Source organism: Maylandia zebra, linkage group LG23 (assembly GCF_041146795.1).
Source record: "Maylandia zebra isolate NMK-2024a linkage group LG23, Mzebra_GT3a, whole genome shotgun sequence".
Lineage (NCBI taxonomy): Eukaryota > Metazoa > Chordata > Actinopteri > Cichliformes > Cichlidae > Maylandia > Maylandia zebra.
The window spans coordinates 14,713,522-14,735,767 of NC_135188.1; the positions used below are offsets into that span (position 1 = coordinate 14,713,522).

General features: G+C 39.4%; 2 protein-coding genes across 5 annotated transcripts in view; one reads left to right on the plus strand and one right to left on the minus strand.

Moving 5' to 3' along the window:
* Positions 1-3,319: 3,319 nt before the first annotated feature.
* LOC143415147 (uncharacterized) overlaps positions 3,320-22,246 on the minus strand; it is a 68,886-nt gene continuing 49,959 nt past the window's right edge. For 2 of the 4 annotated variants that reach the window (XR_013095761.1, XM_076880611.1), the window contains 4 exons: positions 12,689-12,816; positions 11,616-11,668; positions 11,419-11,496; positions 10,992-11,209 (listed from right to left, as the gene is read on the minus strand). Coding sequence is in view for 2 of the 4 variants with exons in the window: in XM_076880611.1 (XP_076736726.1) it covers positions 11,115-11,209; positions 11,419-11,496; positions 11,616-11,668; positions 12,689-12,816 (354 nt within the window). In the remaining 2 variants the exon portion in view is untranslated. Of the gene's footprint in view, positions 3,520-10,991; positions 11,210-11,418; positions 11,497-11,615; positions 11,669-12,688; positions 12,817-16,663; positions 16,802-22,246 lie in introns of those variants that run through there. The other 2 variants (XM_076880612.1, XR_013095762.1) reach the window with 2 other exon arrangements.
* On the plus strand, positions 18,515-20,558 carry sox14 (SRY-box transcription factor 14). The gene has a single exon (XM_004552868.4). The coding sequence runs from the start codon at positions 18,988-18,990 to the stop codon at positions 19,702-19,704; it is 717 nt and encodes a 238-aa protein (XP_004552925.1). The 5' UTR covers positions 18,515-18,987; the 3' UTR covers positions 19,705-20,558.

Sequence of the window (22,246 nt, forward strand, 5' to 3'; positions counted from 1 at the left end):
GCAATAACAGCTAATCAAATTTAATAACAAACAAGAAAAACTTCAAGGAGATGATTTATTGTAACATGTTAATTTTAACAACAATCCTGTCTGGACTCAGCCCATACATAGACTAGACAGACAGATAGAAAGATATAGATAAAGGTATAAATATAGATAGATAGATAGACTGTATCTCATAGATGGATGTAGCTTCCAGGTCTAAGGGACGCTGATCTGGAAATGCCTATCTATCACATGCTCACATCCTGAGTAAAGCATCAAAGGATTCAGTATCTCTCCCAAGGACACTTCGGCATACAGACTGCAGGAACTGGGTTGCCACAGTTGCCCATAGAAACCTATGGAAGAATTCAAAATTCCGACAGATAGTTGATGATTCACATTCTTAAGTGCTGCTGCTCCTGATCTTAGTCCAGCTTATTGCTGCCACTGGTAACCGGTTCAAGTTCAAGGCTCGGAGATAAGAGTATTTTACCCAGTTTATTTGTGTTAGCTTCAGCGTAGCCTGTTATAGATTTATTACAGCAGCGTACGTTTCATATCAGTCTTTCTCAATCTGCCTCCCAGGGCATTCCAGGGAATCCCAAAGTAAACTTCTCACATGAGGATAGATGGAGCATATAATAAAAATGTACACAGGATCATTTCGTTTACTTTGTTGAAACAAGCTTAGGGGGATAATAACTATACTTCTAGCAACATATGTCAACGCATATGTGAACACTAAACCTATAATGTGTGACCGCAGGTCATACATTCACATTTATTTTGAGGGTCCACAAGCTAATGGCAATGACTTACCATGTAACAAGCAAACAGAATACCAAAAGCACTGTGGAGCTCTGCAGGGGCACATTTTGAGAGACACGTTGAAGGTGGAGGAGTATGGAGTGGTAACAGAGAAGGCCCCGTGCTTCTGTCATGACACCAGCTGACCTCATACTGTAGGTAAGGACTCGGAGAATACGGATTCAAGAGATGAAAGAAGCGACAGATGTAAAACCCGGGCTTTTGGGCATTCTGAGCAAGATTATGCTTGCCCTTCTCCCTGTGCCCTCCCCAATGCACTGTACTTCAAATAATCCTGTAGCAGTCTGCGGACTGTGTCTTACTTGTTAACTTCACTGCTACTAGTCCTTTAAAAAGGTTATAGACTCATAGAATGGATGCCAGGAGTACAGCCTGAATAAACGTGGCTGACACCCCGAGGCGGGTTTTGAATTTTTCATTACAGGTCACAGGAAAGCAGGAGAATTCGGATGTCAAAGGTCATGTTTTGGTGTCAGGCCTGCAGAGTCTAAGTGCAAGGACTTCTTCATACACTCGCTGCTGTCACACAGGGAGGAAGACAAACCAGTTCCTGCACAGACTTCAATAGCTCACCGCAACCCAACCTCAAGACACATTCAGTGTTTCGTGAGAGTCTTAGCTGTGAATGGATACACACCCCAGAGAATGCAAGCTTGCAGGCCGTGTGTAAGAGCTCCTAAAACACAGTATGTGACTAGTGAAAAATGACATTACTTTGCATAAATAAACTCTACAAGAAATACAATTTCAGAAATGTGAACAAGCCAGTCCCTTATTGCTCAGTCACGCTACCGGCCAGCAACCTCCTTGCAACTAGGAAAAACTGGTGGTCAACATGGTGTTTCCTTCAAAACTATTTAGCCTCAAAGTTAACAGTGTAACAGTATCTGCCTCAAACTGTTTAGTACAGAATCTTGACTTTAGTTTAAGGCTTTCTTGGTGATCCGAACAGCTACTTTCAGACACCTGCTCATGCTGCCGTACTTGCGTAGCTGTAGATCGACTGATCTTTTTGCCCTTGCATTATGAGAGATGACTTGATCGAAGTTATTTTTGGGTGTCAGTGAATCAGGCTCTTTGTTATGTTACTTATGCTGCACCTGATCAGGTTATTATGTAGGGTTGGACGTATTGTTGGGGAAACAGTTGCTGTTAGGGAGTGTCAGTGCCTTCAGGGCTGAGTGCTTGTTCTGCTAAGAATCCAAATGAATCCCAGGACCCAAGGTTTCCCAGCATAACCTTTAAATTTATTGATATGATGAGTGTTCTTCACCGCTCATCATTCATCACTAGTTTTATTGTTTCGATCGATCGAGGCGAACAACTAAGCAAAGTAGCCGTTCCACTTTTATCTGGAACATATGGGATCGATGTGCCATGTTGGTTTTCATGTCGCTCTCAATCTCTTTCTATTTGATGAATTTCCATACTTTCCCCAAAGCCTACCTGCACTTTCATAACATAATTGAAATGAGAACATGTGCTTCATCACATGGGTTTGATGAAGCCTTTGACAGATTGTGATGAATAAGCTATATTTTCTCAACATTAGGTTAATTACTGTCATTTGTAACAAATGGAATTTAAGTGGTGCCAAAGCAAATACTGGATTCTGACTAAATATGAGTAATCTGTCACTCTGAACGATTTCAAATTTCATTTATGTCACAGAGCATCATGTAGTCACCACTATAGCTTGAAGGAAATTAAAGATTATGGCTGTGAGGATTACATTCAAGAGAACCTATCCTGAGTTCATACCCTGTTTGTCTTGTCTTTAATTTTAGTCATTCGTACTATACGACTACTGCAGACAGGTGGGAAGGCAAAAGAAATATTTAATTGAGAGTATCTTTATTGATTTTAAATGATAATAATAATAATAATTACAAACAAACAAATAAAAAGAAACAAACAAACCAAAACAACAACTCTCTCCTTCTTTTCAATCCGCGGCAATTTACGTCTACAAATAAAGTCTTCTTCAGAACACAAAAGGACAAGTAAAGGAAACAAAATGTTCCAATTCACCCAGTAAATCCTTCTCATCAGTTACAAATACTGCAGGGTTATTAACTGGGCCACTAAATCATTTTAATCAAATTTTCACATGAATTAAAACCTCAAGTATATCTTTCATTCTCTGTTGAACCTCTTGAAAGAGTTCTCCACCGGGTTTTCATTTTTCTTTCAACTACATTTTAATAACATTAGTTTATAACACATTTCTTCTTTAAAACCGTTTTTCACGACAAATTGCACAGTGGAATAACCTTTTCGCCTTCTGTTTCACAAGGTCTCCTGTAAACTTGTAAAGGTCGGCTGGATGTTTATCAGGCTCCTTCCTTCCGTGCTCTATGCCAACACAAAACTCACCCCAGCATTTTGCAACTCTCAGCGACACCCAGCTGCCTTTTCCTCACCTTTTTTTCTCAGAGCAACATGAAACAAACCAGAGAGCAAGCAATTTTATTGTTCAGTGGTATCTTTAATTGTGATGAAAAAGGATTATGCAGATTTCTGTAAGCCTCCCTGACAAGACATATTTCAAAGTGAATAGGCCATAGAACAGGAATATGTGTCAGTGGTGGAGGCTTAGTGGAACGTCTTCTCAATAATAGGGTAATCCTGGAGTCTAGGGATCCCTCATTTACCCTCTCAGCCGAGAGATGATGTGCAATGGTCTCCAATTATAGCCCATGGTGTCTTTAAAGACAAAGAAAAGGACTCAGACTGTGTGACTAAATGTCATAAAGATATTGCTTTTATCTTAATTACTCTGACCAGAAGTATAGGGTAGCATTACCGAAAGAAACAAAATAAGTCAATTGTCTGTAATAAAGACAGACAAACATGTGACAGTGTTCAGTTACCTGATTGAGAAATCAAAAATGGCAAATAAACCTCATAAACAAAACTTTTTTTGTATCATGTTCATCAAGGTCCTGTCAATAATGGGAGGGTAGAAACCTTGTTATTACAATGTAATGACAGTATAAATGATGGATATAAAAGAAATATATTTAAATACATACATAAAATAATAATGCTATATATTTTTTCCTCACATTTGATAAAATAACACCTATATTTGACAAATTATTGCCATGATAAATTATTTCCTTCTTTTTCTTCTTCTTGTTATTGCCAAAGATGTTTACTAAATGCATTCAGAGACATCAGACAGCGAACACAGGCGAAATGAGGAAGGAATGTATCTGACTGACAAACAGCCTTGCTTGCTACCATAAACTAATCAAAAAAATATTTGCTGAAATCACAGTTTAAGCGAGCTAAGCGAGTTGTGTTCCTGATACAGTTCTGTATAATTGGACTTCTTTTTGATTACATTTTAAGTAAGACCTTATTTACAGCAAATAAAGTCATCATGGAAATTGTAATTAAAGCCAATAATGAAGTAGACAGTAAGGTCTTTTTTAAACGGTGTGACCTTTTTGGAGCCAGAGGAGTTGCTCCCCTGATGGCCATTAGAACAAATGCCTGATTAAGCTGCTGTTACAGCAAAGCTACATCCATCTTTGATATACAGTCTTCGATCGATGCTGTTGCCGATCACGTGTTGTGTTTTGGGAAAAACATGAAATTTCAAATATCTGATTAAACAATTTTTTTTTTACAGTCATTAGTGTTGCTTTTGAAAGCTCTTCTTACTGCTCGAAGCATTCTTATAACTGTTTACCTTTTGAATGTAAAGTTGGTGTGTGTGTGTGTAAGGAAAAGAACTGACTAGCTGTTGTCTGTGGGCGCAGGCTGATTCAGTCATTTAATGCTAACAAAGAGAGTAAAATGAAGAGTGAAAAGTGCTGTGTGATTTCTGAAAAGGATAAACAAAAACTAAGACTAATTGCTGCTGGAGGTCAGCATTTCAAATGCATGTTCAAAGTGTTGGGTGTTGCCATAAATTTATAGCAGTCACAGTTATTTATTAACCTGAATGGGCAATTTCGCAGTGAATCTGCAGAGAAAGGGGACATGAAAAGTTGTGAAGAATTGATGATGGACTCTTTGAAAGTGAGCGAGATAAAATTGGCCATGAAATCTGAAGCTTGGAATTAAATTGGCTGGAAGAAGAGGAGGGGGAAAGGTGCGATGTGTGATCACAAAAACATAAGTGTCTTTGTGAAAAAGCCAAGTTTAATTTGCACATCAGTTAAATGCATAATTAAAGAGGAGATCTGTCTGGCTGAAGGAAAGCCTAATCAGGAGAAATGTAGCAAAAAGCTGAGATGCTGATAGCAATTTGTGTTTGCTTTGCTGTTTGTCTCTCAGTGTTCGTCCTCATTCAAATTCACCCACAGTTTTCCACAGTCGTTAGCATAGTTCACATTTAATAGCAATAAGCTCTATTTTGTTATTTGTGTTTTTTCAACTTGAGGGAATACTTTTTTATTTTTATGGTGGGGCAAAAGAAGAAGAAAGGCTGAGAGGAATGGCTGTAAATGGTTGTGAAAGAGTTGTGCTGGATCAGTGCACATTTTTCAGGTATGTCAGAAAACCATACAAACATGTGCTGGACATGATACAGAAACAACAGTTGGCGCATGCACACGTTTTAGATCAACATTCAGGAGTCCACCACGTGATTCAGTGGCTTGCGGAACCACATTTAGTAACATAACTTGAAGTAATAATTTTCTTTATCAGCCTCTCACATTGTTACGCAAACATTTTGGCCCAGTCTTCTTTACGTTTTTGCATCTTTTCATTGAGTTATTGAGGTTTTTGTTTATGCACAGCTCTCTTAAGGTCCAATTACAGCATTTCAATCAGGGTAAGGTCTGGACTTTGACTGAATCATTGCAGCACCTTGATTCTTTTATTTTTCAGCCTTATCCTGTGTTTGGTATTCTCCAAGCGTGCCGCTGTGCAAACATGTCCTCTTTGATCTTGTTTGTCCAAAGGACATTTTGTCAAAGTACAAAAGTGGTTTGTTCAGATGAAACTTTGCAAGCCTGTCCCACCACCAGTTCTAGAGGCTTTCTTATGGCTACCCTTCCAAATGAGCCATATTAATTTTCACGATTTTAACGTTTAACATGATAGCCGAGGCCTGTTGAGTTTGAGCTGTTGCTCTTGGGTTTTTTCCAGTTTCTTTCAGCATTGCACAGTCTGGCCTGGAGGTGCTTTTGCTGGGATGTCCACTCCTGGGAGGATTGTTGCGTTGTGCTAACACAGACATGAAGGCTCAGCTGTCCAAACCTTTGATTTTTTACGACTGTTAAAAATGATGATGAAGCATTGTTATTAAAGATCTTCCAAGTTTTATCTGCCAGTAACAAACTTTGACACGATGACAATTACAAAGCAAAATAAATTAATACAAATCATCAAAATTGTATTATAAATTTATTTATTATTGTATTATAATACAGTAATAAAGAAGCTTTTATATTGGATTGTTCCAAACACAATATATTTTCTATAGTTCAAGTTACACTGCATCAGGCAGTTATAGCCACATTAAGATTTTTATTTTAAGTGTATTTTTCAAAATTTAGATGTTAAGAGTAATATTGAAATATTGTTTTGAAGAAAAGTCAAAAGGGTGAAACTTCAAAAGCTAAAAGAGAAGTCATTTCCTGCTTTATGATAACATGGAAAATGAACTTTTCATGTTATTTCTATGTAACTTCATTATATCAAAAATCATACAATAATAGTACAAAGTAGGACTAATAGAACTTGCTGAAAATGTTTTTATTTTTCATTGAACAGGTGAGAAATGCATGCAGAATACAAGAGAAGTTTTGAAAAATATAGAATATATATTTTTAAAAATCTATTTTTGTTCCTTAAATAATTCTCTTAATATAAAAGTTCTGGTTTTTTTGCACCTTTTAGGCAACGATGGGTTTTCATTGCAGGTTGCATTCAAGTTTTTAAAAATTGTGCTTTGTTTAGTATTTAGGGGATCTCATACAAAACGCTTTCAACATCTTAAAAAATCTGTGGAATACTTTGAGAAAGAACAGATCATTCTGATTGTTGTTTAGTCGCTACGTTGCACAGGTGAAAGTCTAGTTAAGTGTCTGATGTCAGAGGTATATTACCTCATATCTGTGTGTTGTACCATTGTTTACTTAAAACATTTTAAACTGCTAAAGTTTTCTGTACTTGATAATTTACTTTAAGTACTTAATGTTAATGTAAATGTTCAGGAATGTCATTTAATATTAAAACCATTAAAATGTTCAGTACAGCTATAAATCTTTGGTTATTATAAGGAAGGGTCTGCTCAACATTTGCATTTAAAGGTGAATGTAAGTTTAATCCCGAACATTCCAAGGCGTTCACATGCAGGCCGTCAAATGCAGCTGGCCTGTCAGGCACGGCTGGATTCGCAGAGATACAGAGATCGTACGAGGTGTTCTTTGTCACTGTTGCCCGCCATGGCAGTACTGGATGCCCAGAGATAACAACCCCATTTTAAAGAGCTACAGTCCACATTAGGAGGTTGAAGGGATGGCAGTGGAGCCGATCACAAGTGTGTCAGCCAGGAGACTAGATTCAGCTTTGCACTTCAGAGCTCATTTTGGTTGTTGTTAGGTTTGCAGTTAAACTTGCACTTTCACATTGTTAACTCTGTGTCTTGAAAAATTAGACTTACTCGATGAGTTTAAACATGATACCAAGACAACCTTAACAAGAATCCATACTAAAAAGATCAGAAGCATTTTGTTTCTTGAACTTTTTAGGCTTTTAGGCGATTCAGTATCTGTGCATCCCTGCAGATGGCGGAAAGCTAACACAACATGTGTTTTCTGTATATGCATTGTTATTCCACAGAACAGAACTCATGTTGCATTGAAATGGGGTAGCTGCAGCTCATGAGGTAGAGCAGCCCTTCAGAAGGTTAGCAGTTCAGTCCCTGGCTGCTGCTCCAGTCTGCACGAGCAAGATACTGAACCTCAAGGTGCTCTCCAATGCTCCAGGTTTGTCAAATTTTATTCTGAATTGTCAGATTCAAATTGAAAAACCAGCACAATCATTTTTACTTTTTTATTTTTGGGCCGGTCAGTGCTCAGCTGGAAGTTGACAAAGATGCAAACATGCCTCTTTTCTCCTTTTGTTGGTCATAGACCATTATTCAGGTGTAGTGTGTGGTCAAGGTCAGGCCCATGGAGCTGGATCACTAACCCAGCAAAGCAGTTCCACAACCCCAGGAATCAGTTTACGGTGTGGCTGTTGTTTTGCGCTCATTCCCTTATACATTTGTTTTTAAAAATGGGAATACATAGAATTAAATGATGATAGTGATTTTTCCAACACCAGTAGGCGGTAGGTGAAGTGTCTTGCACAACGACCGAGACTGTCCGAGCCGGGGCTCGAACCGGCAACCTTCCAATTACAAGGCGAACTCCCAACTCTTGAGCCACAATCGCCCTGCTTCTCATTGCTTCTGATGTGGGCAGATCTTTAAGACACACTTTAAAGCCTTAACTTAAGGGTGAATGTTTCAAAATCTAATTATAATTTAATTACTGTTTGCTTCAAATTCATTTGCATACAGCACACTGCAAACAATATACAAATGAAAGGGTCTGGGTTACAGCAGCCACGTCCTTTTATCTCACTGATTACTTACAGTTTGTACTTCAAATCATTTTATTGGTTTGACTTGAATTGTGCTGAGTAATTCTGTGATTGGACAATAAAAGGTCAAGGAAATGTGTCCTGTAGCGAGATCACTTTGTTCCAGAAATGCTGGGATGTTCTTTAAAATGTTAATAAAAAAATAGTTTCACTGAAACTTGTGAAAAGCCACAGTTGAATCAGAAATTTTATTTGGTCCGGGTTTTTTTTAGCTACAAGTTGGGACAAGGCCATGTTTCCCATTGTGTTGTTTTACCACCTGTTTTAACAACACTCTGTAAGCCCTGTGGAAGCGAGACAAATGTGGCAGTTTTGAAAGAAAAGTCTTCTTCCATTCCTCCTTGTTTTAGGATTTCATCAACACTTCACAGCCTTCTTTGTTGGGTATTTTGTTCCATATTCCACCAAATGCCTTTAACAAGGCACAGCTCTGACCTGCAGATAGGCTACATTGTCAGCCGCGCTTGCAACTGAGCCTGGCAGCTATAATGAAGATTACAGTTTGATGTTTTCTCTACAGATTTACAAGTTTAAACACATTTTGGAATGATTACAAATCACCATTGTTTATGTATGTTTCCATTTTACTTAGCAAAACAACTTCTTTGGACACGCTGCAGCCTCACTCCTTTAAAATCATATTTATTAGCTATACATTAAAGATCATTGATGGTAAGAAGAAGAATAGCAGTAAAAAGAGAATACAGAAAATGAAACCACTAAAAATAGAAAGAATGGTTGGCAGCAAACGATTAAAACAACTGCCTACTTTGGTTTTCTTTAGTCTTTGAAGCTTTATATGAAACTGCAGTGCACATACAGTTCTTATAGTAACAGTCTGTCTGAGCTATCGAATCATTTTGTTCAGTTGTATTCATTCTGTGCTGGAACTCTGTGACTGAGTGGCTCTCCAGTAGCTGCGGTTTGTTGCGCTCAGATGGGACGGAGACCGAGATGGGTGATATCAACCAACTTATCCAAGATTGCTCGATTCAAAGGGGTGCGTTCAATTGAGAATCAAATCAGCCTTCTTATTAACACGAGACATCATCTACATCAAAGTCCCTTCCTCAAGTCTGTCACTTGAAAGAGTCTGGTTAGGACCAGGGTGCAATCCGCTGCCCGGGGAGGTCCTTTGTGCATCATGGTAATAGAGAACAAAGAAGGCCAAAACCTTATGCTATTAAAATAGATTCACCAAAACCAATTGTAGTATATTAGCTCGGAAATGACACGGAGGAACTGATGAGGGTTTTTCGTGGCAGATGGAGTTTCCCCATACCATGAAATTTGTATACTTGGCTACTAAGAAAACAATTCTTGCTGGTACGTTGAGCAGCCTTCCTGTTTTCACAGGGAAAGTGACACTGGCAGAGTGAGAGAGTGTGAAGCCTCTTTAATTGCCTTCGGTCACCCACAACGTTGAACCGAAGTGCCACGCAGCTTAGCAAAGGAACCGGGCAGAGGGCCTGATAGATATTTTATCGCCCAAGTTAACGGTTAATGAATTCCCAAAGTGAAATCTGTCACTTCAAAAATAAAGAGGAAGGCAAATTAAAGGGAGATAGAGAGAGACAGGGGAAGAAAGGGACTGGAGAGGGTGACACAGTTTTAGAATGCCCTATCTTTTGGCCATCCCCGTTTTTCAATGGAATAAAGAAAACTCAGCCTCTTTCTTCTCCTCTTTTCTTCCTCCACTTCTTTTTTCTCCCTCCCATCCTCCTATCTCTCAGACCGCTTTTCTCTGAAAAAATTCTCATGAATGATTTATATGTGTCTTGTTATCAGCAACGATTTCTATAGACCCCAACGCATTCACCAAGACATTTGTGGCGTAATTGTTAATTTTAATGCCATAATGGCTTCAGATGGGAGCTCTGATTAGACATTTATTACACAATTAAATGAAACATACTCAAGAATCACAAAAGCCTTCCGTAATTATTTCAGGCCATTAATAAAATGGGCATTAAATTATATTGGACACAAAAGAGAAGTGAAATAGATTTCCATTAGAGCAATAGAGGCAGAGAGGGGTAATAGATCCTGCCTGAATTCACTCTGAAATTAATTGTTGCCCAGCCTATTTCCACACACAGTGGAATAAATGAATGAGAAAAGAGAGGAAGAGAAGAATGAGTTGGTGGCCAAGAGAGCGAGGGGAGGGGTTACATTAAGAGCCTCTGATAAAACCCTTTTGTTTGACGTACTACAATGGCCCCTCAATTCGAAAAAGAGAGGGAGAGTCAGACCAATTTCAATCTTAGTCCACCCCTCCAGAGTTCTGACTCGAGGTTATATCCTCTTTTCAAGTTCAGTTTGCTTTTGAATAAACAGCTATCACCTACCTGCAAATGCGTATATCGAAATGCGCCGCTTATTAGAAAATAATGTGTGGGGCAGCACCAGCCAAACCAGCCAAAGACAACCGCTAGTTTAAAAAAAAAGTGGAATAAATGACAGGAAATCAATCTTTCCTTTGATTAATAAATGACCCGCCTTTGACATCAGGCTGCCTTCCTGCTGCAGTCTGATGTAGGTCAGGAGATAGCTGTGATTCAATCAAAATAGAGACAGAAATGTCAGGAAAGATGTAGCTCAAGTATTAAAAAAAAAGAGAGCGTTTACAATGGACCGCATTTATTTTCCCCATTTCTGAACACTGAGATTATGACAGTTAAAACACATCAAAGCCCGATGTATGGCAAAGACTTTTTGAAGCCGTTTCCAATGGGAGCTCTAAATTGAACCTCCTTTTGAACTACCAGTCTCTTGAGATCTTCTGCAAAAGTGTAAAAGAAATGGAAACTGATATCTCATAAGACTAGGACAGATCATTCAACAAAAATTAATTAATCATCCACTGATACAGATTTGGAGAATTGTATTACTCTCTCGCTCTGTCACTCTTCCTGGCTTCAAAAGCTCTTGGATTCTTCAGCTGTCTCTTCTACGTTATTGCACATTTGATTTTTTTTCATGTTACATTACCTACAGTGCAGCTTACTGGCTGTGCTTTTCTTTCCCCCAATAAAGCCTTTTTGGAATCATAATTCAGGACGCAAAAGTCTGTAAACAAAGCAGAGAGAAAACATACCAGCAGAGGCTGATTGATATGTAGAATTTGGTGGTGTTAAAGAGTCACGACGTGGAATATTAATTTTTAATTTCAGTTTTGAATTCATCACCTGACTCCCAGCAGCCTTGCAGCACATCTTGAGGTTCAGGTCCCAGATCAGTCCTGTGGTGAAAGATAAAAAACGACAGGCCCTAGGTGAACAGGAATCTATGAATATGGCTATAGGATGTAAAGGATGATCTGGCCTTTACTTGACTCTTTATATGTTGGGCCAGACACTTTTACAGCGCAGTCGACCAGCAAAATGTGCTCGCTTGCCTTTGCTTTACCCCTGGCAGTCTACATTATAACCGGCAAATCCAATTAATCAAAACATTATATTTCATAAAGTGCCATATTAAAAAGCATTTTTTCAATAATTAAAAAGGTCTGACAGAGCCTGAATGCCAATGCTGGGCGTGCACTCCAACAGACAAATTACATCCACTGATGAGATATGGCTCGTGGCTATAATGAGAGGTAATAAATGTGTCCGAGGTGTTATCGCGAATATTTTACTTAAAAGGTTGTAAAGCAGCTGTTAATTTGAAAACGTCCCCAAATACAAAATGTCGTCGTGTGACTAAAAAAAGCTGTGATTTGGGAGCTCTTGTCAGAAATGAGTTCTGTACATCATCATCTTGTTAACCATGTTGGTATTTAGTAATTAATTTTACCTCAAGCTTTGAAGCAATAAGTGAACAACTGAATGTGAAATGATGCAAGCTCACTGGAACTCAACATGGAATGAAAGCTATGTTGGAGCTATAAAGAACTCCATCTTCATTTTATGGTGAAGGTTTTTCTGGTATCGTAGGATGAAGTTTTTTTCTTTCTGAAGTTCTGCACCTGTTCCCAAAAGATTGGGAAGGACAGATGAGGACTTGACAGTGAATATTTTGTAAAGGTATTTCATACATGGTCCTAAAGCTGAATATCAGTTTCTTAAGATCCACAATTAAAGTATCTATACTTGGACTTTTGCTTTGTTTTGATTTAGAAAACTCTTTATCCTGTTGATGGAGAAAAGATTATTTGTTGTATTAAAACTTTATCGCAAGTTTCTCTTATCAATATAAAGTTGTGGCATTTGGTCATTTTTGTAGTAGAAATCTAAATTGTAAATAAAAAATCGGGGCTTACTGGGTCAAAAGGAAGAATTCTAGACGTGGTACAGTTGTGACAGATCTGTTTTTCACATGCAGTTTGATATCTGTAGTTTCCTCGTGATGAATCCAGCACAAGTCTGTTGTGGCATCTGCATCCGCCATCTGCAAGAAAGGATCGGCAGACATGATCCCATAAACTCACTCCCAAGTCCTTAGAAGTTGTTTGGTAACCCAGGGAACACAAAAGAAATTCCCTTGGTGATTTGTCTGATATGTGTGGAAGTGAGGACAGATGGTAGAAGATCTAACCTCACAGAATCAAAACATGTCGTAGGAGAACTGTATGTCAGGAATTTAGAAGTTGTGATTGTAAAAGCCTTCTTCTAGCAGAATTTCTATATACATGTATTTTATTGTTGCTCATTGCCCATTGCAGGAAGGTCAGATCAATGGTTTACAGGATTCATTTCCATAAGCAATTCTCTTCACCTCATACGTTACTCAGCGGTATTCTTTACCACAGATTGTTTCTTTTAATCACACACCTGAAGGTTAGTGTAACTCAGCCATTTCTATAAGTTGCAAATTTCACTAACATTCCATAGTCTGGTCACTGTGTTGCTGTTACTCGTTTTCTGTGTGCGCTTTAAGTTGAACTCCATCATTGGCAAGAAGACAATCACAGTACCAGGCAAAATAAGCAGATGTCAGGGAGATGATGATCATGAATGTCAGTGGAGATGCTTGGCCATCGGGCAGAGACTGACGATGTCTGGACACTATAGTTGCTGCATAGAGCGGAAAGCTGAGGGTAAGGTGAGGGGGCATGTTGAAAGACTAAAGCTCTAACTCTAGGGCCTTGTAGAGTTGTTTAACAAGTGAGAACTCAGATCAGTTCTTTAATTCTTGAACATTGTTGAGTTGGTCAACAGGCTACCATAAACTGATTTATTTGGGTCTTTGCCTGAAGGCTAGGTTCTTATCATCTGTCCTTATAACTTTAGTACCTTCAACCAGGTCAGTAGTTAACATTTTCTATTTAATTTCTATCCTCTATTGTTTTGAAATGACAAGAAAAACATCTGGACCTGGATAGAAATTCTAAAGACTAATATGAGCGTTGTGCGTCAGAGGTTCTGATACTACTGAAGACATGCTGAATAACTATGGCATCTTGCAACATGGCAGCTTCCCAAACAAAGCTCTTTTGGTTAGTTCTTCCCACTGACTCTGGATATATTTTTTAGTACCCCCGGGCATCATGTGACCATTTCAGAGTTACCTGATAGGTCTGGCATACCCAGTAAACATACTCATCAGTTAACTTGATCTGAGTGACGAAGATGTCTAAGGTTGAGCGTCTTTTGGTTTTACCTGAACTCCGCATAGACTTGTATTCTGGATGTGTTTAAGCTCTTAGAAAACCCCGGAACACCACGTTAACAGCCAGCAGTGTCAACGTGTCCGCTTATTGAAATATTTTAGATTATTAAATAAACTGTTTAGCGTCAAAATAATAAGGTTTGCATAACACCAGTTAACCCTGCTTTGAAATGGATGTATTTGTTGTTTAAATCGTATATACATATGCATCACTACTTATTGAATTTTTTTCTGAATATGCATCTTATATTATTGTTTGGTAGCAGTTCAGATTCTCATTTATGCTGGTTAAATCTTATCTACTGAGTCACAGTCTCATGTGAAAGGCTGAAATCCCCCTGCAAGGAAGGCCAGCTCTAAATGAGTTTTTTTTTCTCTTAATGAAGGTCAGGAGAGAGTCACATCTTTCCTTTTGTGATAATTTATCCCTATCTCCTGTTATCTCTGTTTTGCCCCTTTAATCCTAATTGTATTGTATAATTGTGTGATGTGGACCTCTTGGTCTTTGAAGTATTGGCCCTATCCTTTCATTATTACCTGATGCCTTGAACCTCCGTTAATTTTTTTTCAGCTCCGTTCTGCATTATCCAGTGTTGGAGAATAAAGGAGAGAGCAGCTTAAGTTCAGTCATTTTCAAATTTTATTTAAGTCTGATTTCTCTATCTTCCTGAGAAATAATTTCACCACAAAGATATATATTGAGCTTAGTAATATAGTCTGCATGTTGGCAGTACATCTCAAATGCGGCTCATTGCTGTTTTGATTGCTTCTCAGTGTTAGTGAATGGTACTTGTAAAGGAATAATGTAAAAAGATCTGCCCTATTGTATGCAGAATTTGAGTTTTAGTGAAAGAAAGCCCGTTTTGTGTCTTTAACATTGCACGTATAATTATCAACAGCCAAAGTCTGAATATGCATTTTTTTGTGCCATTGCTGGGGATAAACAGCTTGACCATGAACACTCAGTTTTCAATATATGAGGCTATAAATGAAGCTGATAGAACATTTTGTCTATACATGGTTAAAAAGACATTCTACTTTGTGCTTTAACTGTTAAATGCTTTTACATTCAGACTGAACATTTCATAGAGATGTGTGCATATAAGGTTCTGCAAAATTAAAGCGAAAGAACAACTTTCAAGGAGAGCTCACTATTATCTGTGCAAACTACTGAATAAGTATTGAAGCAAAACTGTAAATGGCATTGTCTAATTGCTGGTACTGTGCACTGTATGGTTCTACTTTTATATTAGCAGATCGTCACCACCTATGAGCCATTCATCTTGAGAACAATGATTCAATATAATAACATAATAGATGATGCTGTAATACATGCTGTATCCAACATGCACTGGCCGAGTTAGACTTAATCCTGCACTGATGCTACAGTACAGGACACGCAGACATATTCTGACAACATAAAAATGTTTGTGTGCCTAAGATAATTTCTGTTGCCACAATTTATTAGTTCCAAATATGGTTCAGCAGTAGTTCTTCCACACTGTGGAAAAAATAGGCTTAAAAACATTCTGCTGGGAAGAAGGAAAAAAGTTAGGAAAGTTGTAGACCATGTGAGTTGTCTCGGTTTCTAATATTTTATTTTTACAGAGAACCATCACTAAATAGGATGGAAATACAATAAAAGGCATTGAAATGTCAACCCTAGCTTTTAAGAGTTTTTGAGGGGAGGACGCAAGTGTGCAGTAAAGAAAACCTCTTACCGCTTCAGCACCATGGACAGTTACGGTAGGGGAGCTTACCTCAATGCTCTCCACGGGAACCCAAGTTGGCTAATAGGCTCTCCGTGTGTCAGGCCGCTCCCCATTCACTTTTTAAGGCGAGATGGATGGACATGTGTCCTCAGATAATCCTAGTTTATGTGTGTGCGCACGCATGTGTGCTGTGTTTGTCTCGCGCGCTCCTCTATGTTTGGGTGTGATTTAAATTTATTAGACTCAAAATTTAAATTTTGTTCTATTTCCATAAAAGCCAACATTAAACTTCCCAGTAGGCTGATTTTCAGTGTACAATACTGATAGTGTGTTTCATTTTGGGAGTCATTTCTAAGCCAAATATATTCCGTTACAGGCATTTTTTTTTTCACTTTTTAAAATTCTGTTTATATGTTGTTATCAGATCTTTTGGCATTTCCAAATAACTTAGGTTTGGACATCTTTTTACATTCAGGTGTAAAACCCAAACCCCCAAATTTCTTTACTGCATTTTTTATTATTATCTCAGAGCAAAAATGTACCGCGGCTGCATGTAATAAAACTAAAGATGGAAATAATAATCATCATCTGAGTCCTTGACGAATCAAACCCTATTGCATTTCTCATTATCCCGGTAAATTGTCGAGGGAACTTTCAGGCGTGCATTTCTTAGACAATCAGTTTTTGAATAAGAAACATAGCCGACTTCTCCCTCGTGAGTATAGGAGGCTCAGCCCCTAAAATAATTTCCTCTTATCTAATTCATTGATCATAAAATGAAGCCGGTGTGAGCATGCAGCAGCAGCAGCAGCCTACATGTTAAATTGCATGCGCTGTTCTGCGATAGATAGCATAGCACAATTTAAAACTTCAATGCAAGCCGAAATATACAGTGCAAACATGCGGCATACTACCTCGCGGTTGCAGATGAGCGTCATATAGCCTGCCGATTGGGAGGATTGTGTAGGAGCTGTTTCTTTCTCTTTTTTCTACCTCTTTCCCCCCTTTTTTCCTGCCATCCTGCCATCGCGGATGTACTGGGAGGGGGAAGAAAAAAAAAGTCGGAGACGTTCTCAACTGATTGTTCTCTGGGTCGGGGTGAGGAGGATCTTTCTCCCAAAACGATCATATTTTAGACGATATATTCAAGTTGGTTTTTTTTTTGGTTTGTTTTTTGTAAAGACAGATGTGATGGAAATCTTCTTGTTCCAAGCTGCCGATTGACGCATGCGTGTGCGAGGAGACAGGGAGCGTAGAGAGAGCGTGAAAAAGAGACAGAGATGGGGATGAAATGTGGGAAAATCAGACAGAAAAACGAACTACGCTTTGCTTTATTTTGGGTCTCGAAATAAAACGAGGTTTGGATCACGATAGTCAATGTATTGCCCGCGGACGTGTGCAAAAATCTGCGGGTTTTTTAGACGGGTCATTCTGTATAAGAAACACGCGTGTGAGTGTGATGTGATGACATGTTAAAGAACCTAAAACCATCTTTAGAGTATCTGTTTACATTAAGCCACACAAAGAAGAGAGGAAGATGAGATGATAATACGCAGCCCGCAAAATACACATATGTACAGAGAGAGAATGAGAGAGAGAGAGAGAGAGAGAGAGAGAGAGAGAGAGAGAGAGAGATGGAGGCCAAAGACAACCTTAAATAAATCTGCTTAGCAGTGTAACTAACCGGGGTTGTATCTCCACTTACAGCATTTTGACGGTGTGTGTAGAGGGGGAAAAATCATCCGCCTGCCTTTCGCTTAATAATCACAGCTGAAAGTATCATATATCAAGCACATTAGCCCGAGGGCTATTAGGCAGTGGTCCTGGTTGACATTTGCATTTTAAAACGATCACTCTGCGCCTCTTTAAAAAGAACAATCTGTCAAATCGATGTGAACTAATGCAGCAATTACAGACGCACAATGACGGCTCCTCTTAACGTTTGTAGTTATTGCTATATGTAATATTTCCTCGCTGTTTGTAATTCTGCCGATGCCTAGTTTTAGTTTTACACATTGGCACGCGTGGGCCCAAACCGTGTGCGCGCCCGTGTTTATCATCATATGTGCGTGCTCGTGGGAGTTAGGTGGTTTAAGGGAATGCTAACAAAAAAATGGACTTGTAAGAGGTTTTTGTGACCCCGTCCACACCCCCCAGCTACCCCACCAGCAGCGGGATAACAGAGGTTAAAACCGGCTGAAGTGTCATTGAGCAACAGTGGAAGACCTCTCGGTTGCAAATGAACTGTCGTGCTTTTATTATTATAATGACTATTTTTAATGTTATTTATTTATTTTTATTATGTGAAAATGCGAATAAAACCGGGTTCCGCTGTATTAAAGGCCCACAGATACGTGTGCATTTTTGGGGGACTTTACATCCAGAGTGCTCCCCGGCGTCCGTGCGTAAAGCTGTACAGTAAATTGGTTGCACGGTATAGTCACCTCTCTGGATTGAAGTCAGGTTTTAACTGGAAAAGAGGTTGAAGGTCCATGTTTGTTGCGATTCATTACATTAAATGGAATCGGGAAGGGATCCTGGGTATTACCCCCCTCCACACACACCACACACACACACACACACACCCCTTTCCTTATTTTTCTTCTTTTTTTTCTACTACTACCTCCCGCTCTTTGTTTATGTTGTAATGTACATATTTTTTCGTGAAGGTATTATAATAGCCGCTCTCCGTGCTGATTGGGCGCTCAGGTTGGTGAGTGAACGCCCTGCAGATTATGTCAGATTGCGTGCAGAAACCAAACCAGCCCAGCCTTTGAACTTCACCGCTTTTGGCTCGTATTCACGCTCTTCCGCTCATTTCCAAGCCAGGTGCTTGACGACAAACCTCAGAGAGAGAGAGAGCGCGCGTGTGTGGCAGAAAAAAAAACACCTAATACTTTTACGACTCCAGCAAACTGACTGCGGAACATCGCTTTCACCTTTGTGGATTTTTTTTACGTGTGTGCGTCTCGCATGTGTTTTTTCCCGTATTGCCTGGCGCAGGTCTGACAGAGTTGTTACTGGACTTAAACGAAGGCGCACCAGTGTTTAAACTCGGGGAAAACGCACCGGGCGCTGGATTTTTCTTTTCTTTTCTTTTGCTTTTGTTTTCCAGAATCTGAAGATCCCAGGCGGGGCATGACTGGTATCGGGCATCTAGACAGGTGAATAGTTTGCCTTCTTTCCGATCAGAACTTTTCCTCGTCATTAAAATTGGGGATAAAAGTATAGTCTTAAGATGTCAAAGCCTGCTGATCATATCAAGAGACCCATGAACGCGTTCATGGTTTGGTCCCGGGGCCAGAGGAGGAAAATGGCACAGGATAATCCCAAAATGCACAACTCGGAGATCAGCAAAAGACTGGGCGCTGAGTGGAAGCTGCTGTCAGAGTCTGAGAAGAGACCTTACATCGATGAGGCCAAGAGGCTGCGGGCTCAGCACATGAAGGAGCACCCCGACTACAAGTACAGACCCAGGCGCAAACCCAAAAACCTGCTCAAGAAGGACCGGTACGTTTTTCCGCTGCCTTACCTCGGGGACACCGATCACTTGAAGGGACTTCCTGTGTCGGCCGCGGACTCTCTTTTGGGCTCTTCAGAGAAAGCCAGAGCGTTTCTGCCGCCGACATCCGCCCCATACTCCTTCCTCGACCCGAGTCAGTTCAGCTCCAGCGCCATCCAGAAGATGACCGAGATGCCCCACACGTTGAGCACCAGCACTTTGCCGTACGCATCCTCACTGGGATACCAAAACGGCGCGTTCGGCACCCTTGGGTGCCCCAGTCAGCACACCCACACCCACCCGTCGCCCACAAACCCGGGCTATGTCGTCCCGTGTAACTGCACAGCCTGGTCAACGTCAAGTTTACAGCCCCCGGTGGCCTACATACTTTTTCCAGGTATGACCAAGACTGGGATAGACCCATATTCATCCGCACATGCCACTGCCATGTAACCCTCAAGACTCATTTGCTCTTTATAATTCACTTGAATACTGAAATGCATGTAAATATATTATGGACAGCGCGCCCTATTAAAAAGGCATGAACAGTGTTAACTGCCTTGGACTTGTTATGGCACAAAAAAGAGGAAAAAACAAACTTTTGCAGAAATCCACCAAGTTCCTGCCTGAGCAAAGGAGCTGGAGTTTGGTGTAAAGGACGGAGCCCTGTGAACTGTAAGAAATGTAAATGTTATAACGTTTATGGCAACCAGAAAAGGAGGCCTTTAACTTTATTTATTGTGTACATTTCAATGCTGATATGCTGATTTGTGTTGATTATTGATAGGCTTCACTTTTATTTTGAAAAATTGGCTTGCACAATTAGCGTTCATATTTCCTGTATCAGCCTAAGGAGTCCACATTTTTGGCAATTTTATGACGATGTTCTGGACATAGGGTCAAAATCAGGACATGTAGGCTGGATTACATACGGGTTATATTGTTATATTTATCACAAAAAAAGAGGAAAGAAAAAAGAAAACTGGCACATAAAACTATACGGTCTATTTAAGAAGACACAAATGAGGAAAAAAAAATCATTTACATCCAGATGTTTCATTTTGCATTTTTACCTGTGGTTCAGTGCTAATATAGTCACACGCGTCATTTTAGTTTGTTTTTTGTTTTTTAAGGATAACTTCTATTTGAATTCAAGGAGTTCTATGTGTATTTTCTATCTAAGATGGTAATTTAAAACCTGTCATGTTATGGAAAGGATAATGTATCTAGAAGGTTGATACCTCCTGCTCTTTGTTCAAGTGCCGAGCAAAGACATTTTCAATAAAGACAATCTGTCTTCAACCAGATCAATTTCCTGTATTTGTAGGTTATTGAGACCACAGAGATAGCGTTATAATGTGCACGTGCTGCGGGGGCGTTTAAACCGCCAAAATAAAAGTTCGATTAAATAGATATAAAAGGTTTAATGATCACAAACTAATAATTATTTTAAAATTTAAATTAAAATAAATATACAAAATTGAAGTTATAAATTAAGAAAATACTTTAATCTTTTTAAAGATTAAAAAAAATACACCCGAGCTAATCAATACTGTTGATAGTCTGCACATTAGAACAATAACATCAAATCAATCCTCTTTTCCCTCATCGATTCCCTCTCCCGTGTGCGGTAGTTAAAGCTGTCAGTTCCCGGCCCTTTGATCATTCCACAAAGCTTTATTCCTTAACTGCTTCTTTTTCTTTCTTTCTTTCTTTCTTCTTCTTCTTTTTTTTATTTTTATTATGATGATTGCTCTGCTTCGTGTTGCAGAAGCAGGGTTCAGGCATGTTCAGCGGTGCAGCATGATGAAGGTGTGTTTGTGACACCGGGATGAACCGGTTTTTGATGTTTGACAGTTCAGGAGAGGCCTCCCTGGAGGGATTCCGCCCGTCCGACTCGTCTGACTGCTTAATCACTTCAAGAAGCTGCTTAATTATAGGTTTAACTAATGGCGAATACTGATTTTTTTTCTCTCTCTCGCTCCATTTTTTTTTCACCCAATCTGCGACTTTTTGGTTGGTTGTACAGCAGCCTACCACTCGACTGTGATGCAGTTTAAAAAATCTCTGCGTGTGCGATTTCTGCTGCAGCCAAAAAACTTCGTTAAAACCTCTATCAGCGCCGAGTCATCTGCACGTGTTTAAACCTGCAGCGACCTGTGAATGAAAAAGGCCCCGGCTCTCATTAAGACAGCAGAGAGTGAGCACAGCTCTACAACTCACCCAAAAACAAGCAGGAAAGAAAGAAAACTTCGACCCAGCGCCGGGTGCAAGGGGGTCTGTTTCTTCTTCTATTCTTCTTAATGGAGACTGATGGATTTGCGTACCGCGCGCGCGCACGTGTGTGAGTGTGTGTAGCTTGCCCATATTAATACTGTAGTAATAATTAAAAAAATCATTCCACATCCAAATTGTTTACTTATCTGCCAGGAACATATGTGGGGAGAAGTTACCATTCTGCACTATTGCCCAAGGTGCAATTCCATCCTGGGGAGGAAGAGGAGGGAGGGCAGGGGAAAGGAGGAGAGGGGGGCAGATTTTTATGACAGACTTGCTTCTTATCTGGAGCTGTAAATTAGGGTGATACTTCATTGAACCGAATGTGAAGTTTTACATCAAAACCCTAAAGCGCTCTAATTCAACTTTGAAATGAGACAATTATAATTACTTTCAGGAGTAGCTGGATAAAGGCCCGTCTGTGTGTGTGTGTGTGTGTGTGTGTGTATATATATATATATATATATATATATATATATATATCATTCATTTTTAAAAATATATTTAAGACAGTATTGTTTGCAGTCTCTTTTATTTTTAAGTTTTACATCACAGAGACTGATTCACTCACTACCTGTAATTATCCAACTTAGTCACGGAAATTGAGTGCGGTTACAACGCCCTGAAATAAATAACGATAAACGGCATGTGAGAGGTATAATGGGAGGGAAATTATGATTTGGAATTATAGAGGGAAAGGGTGTGTGTGTGTGTGTGT

Excerpts from the sequence above, each read along its gene's own strand:
- sox14 (XM_004552868.4), top strand. The coding sequence starts at position 18,988 with ATGTCAAAGCCTGCTGATCATATCAAGAGACCCATGAACGCGTTCATG.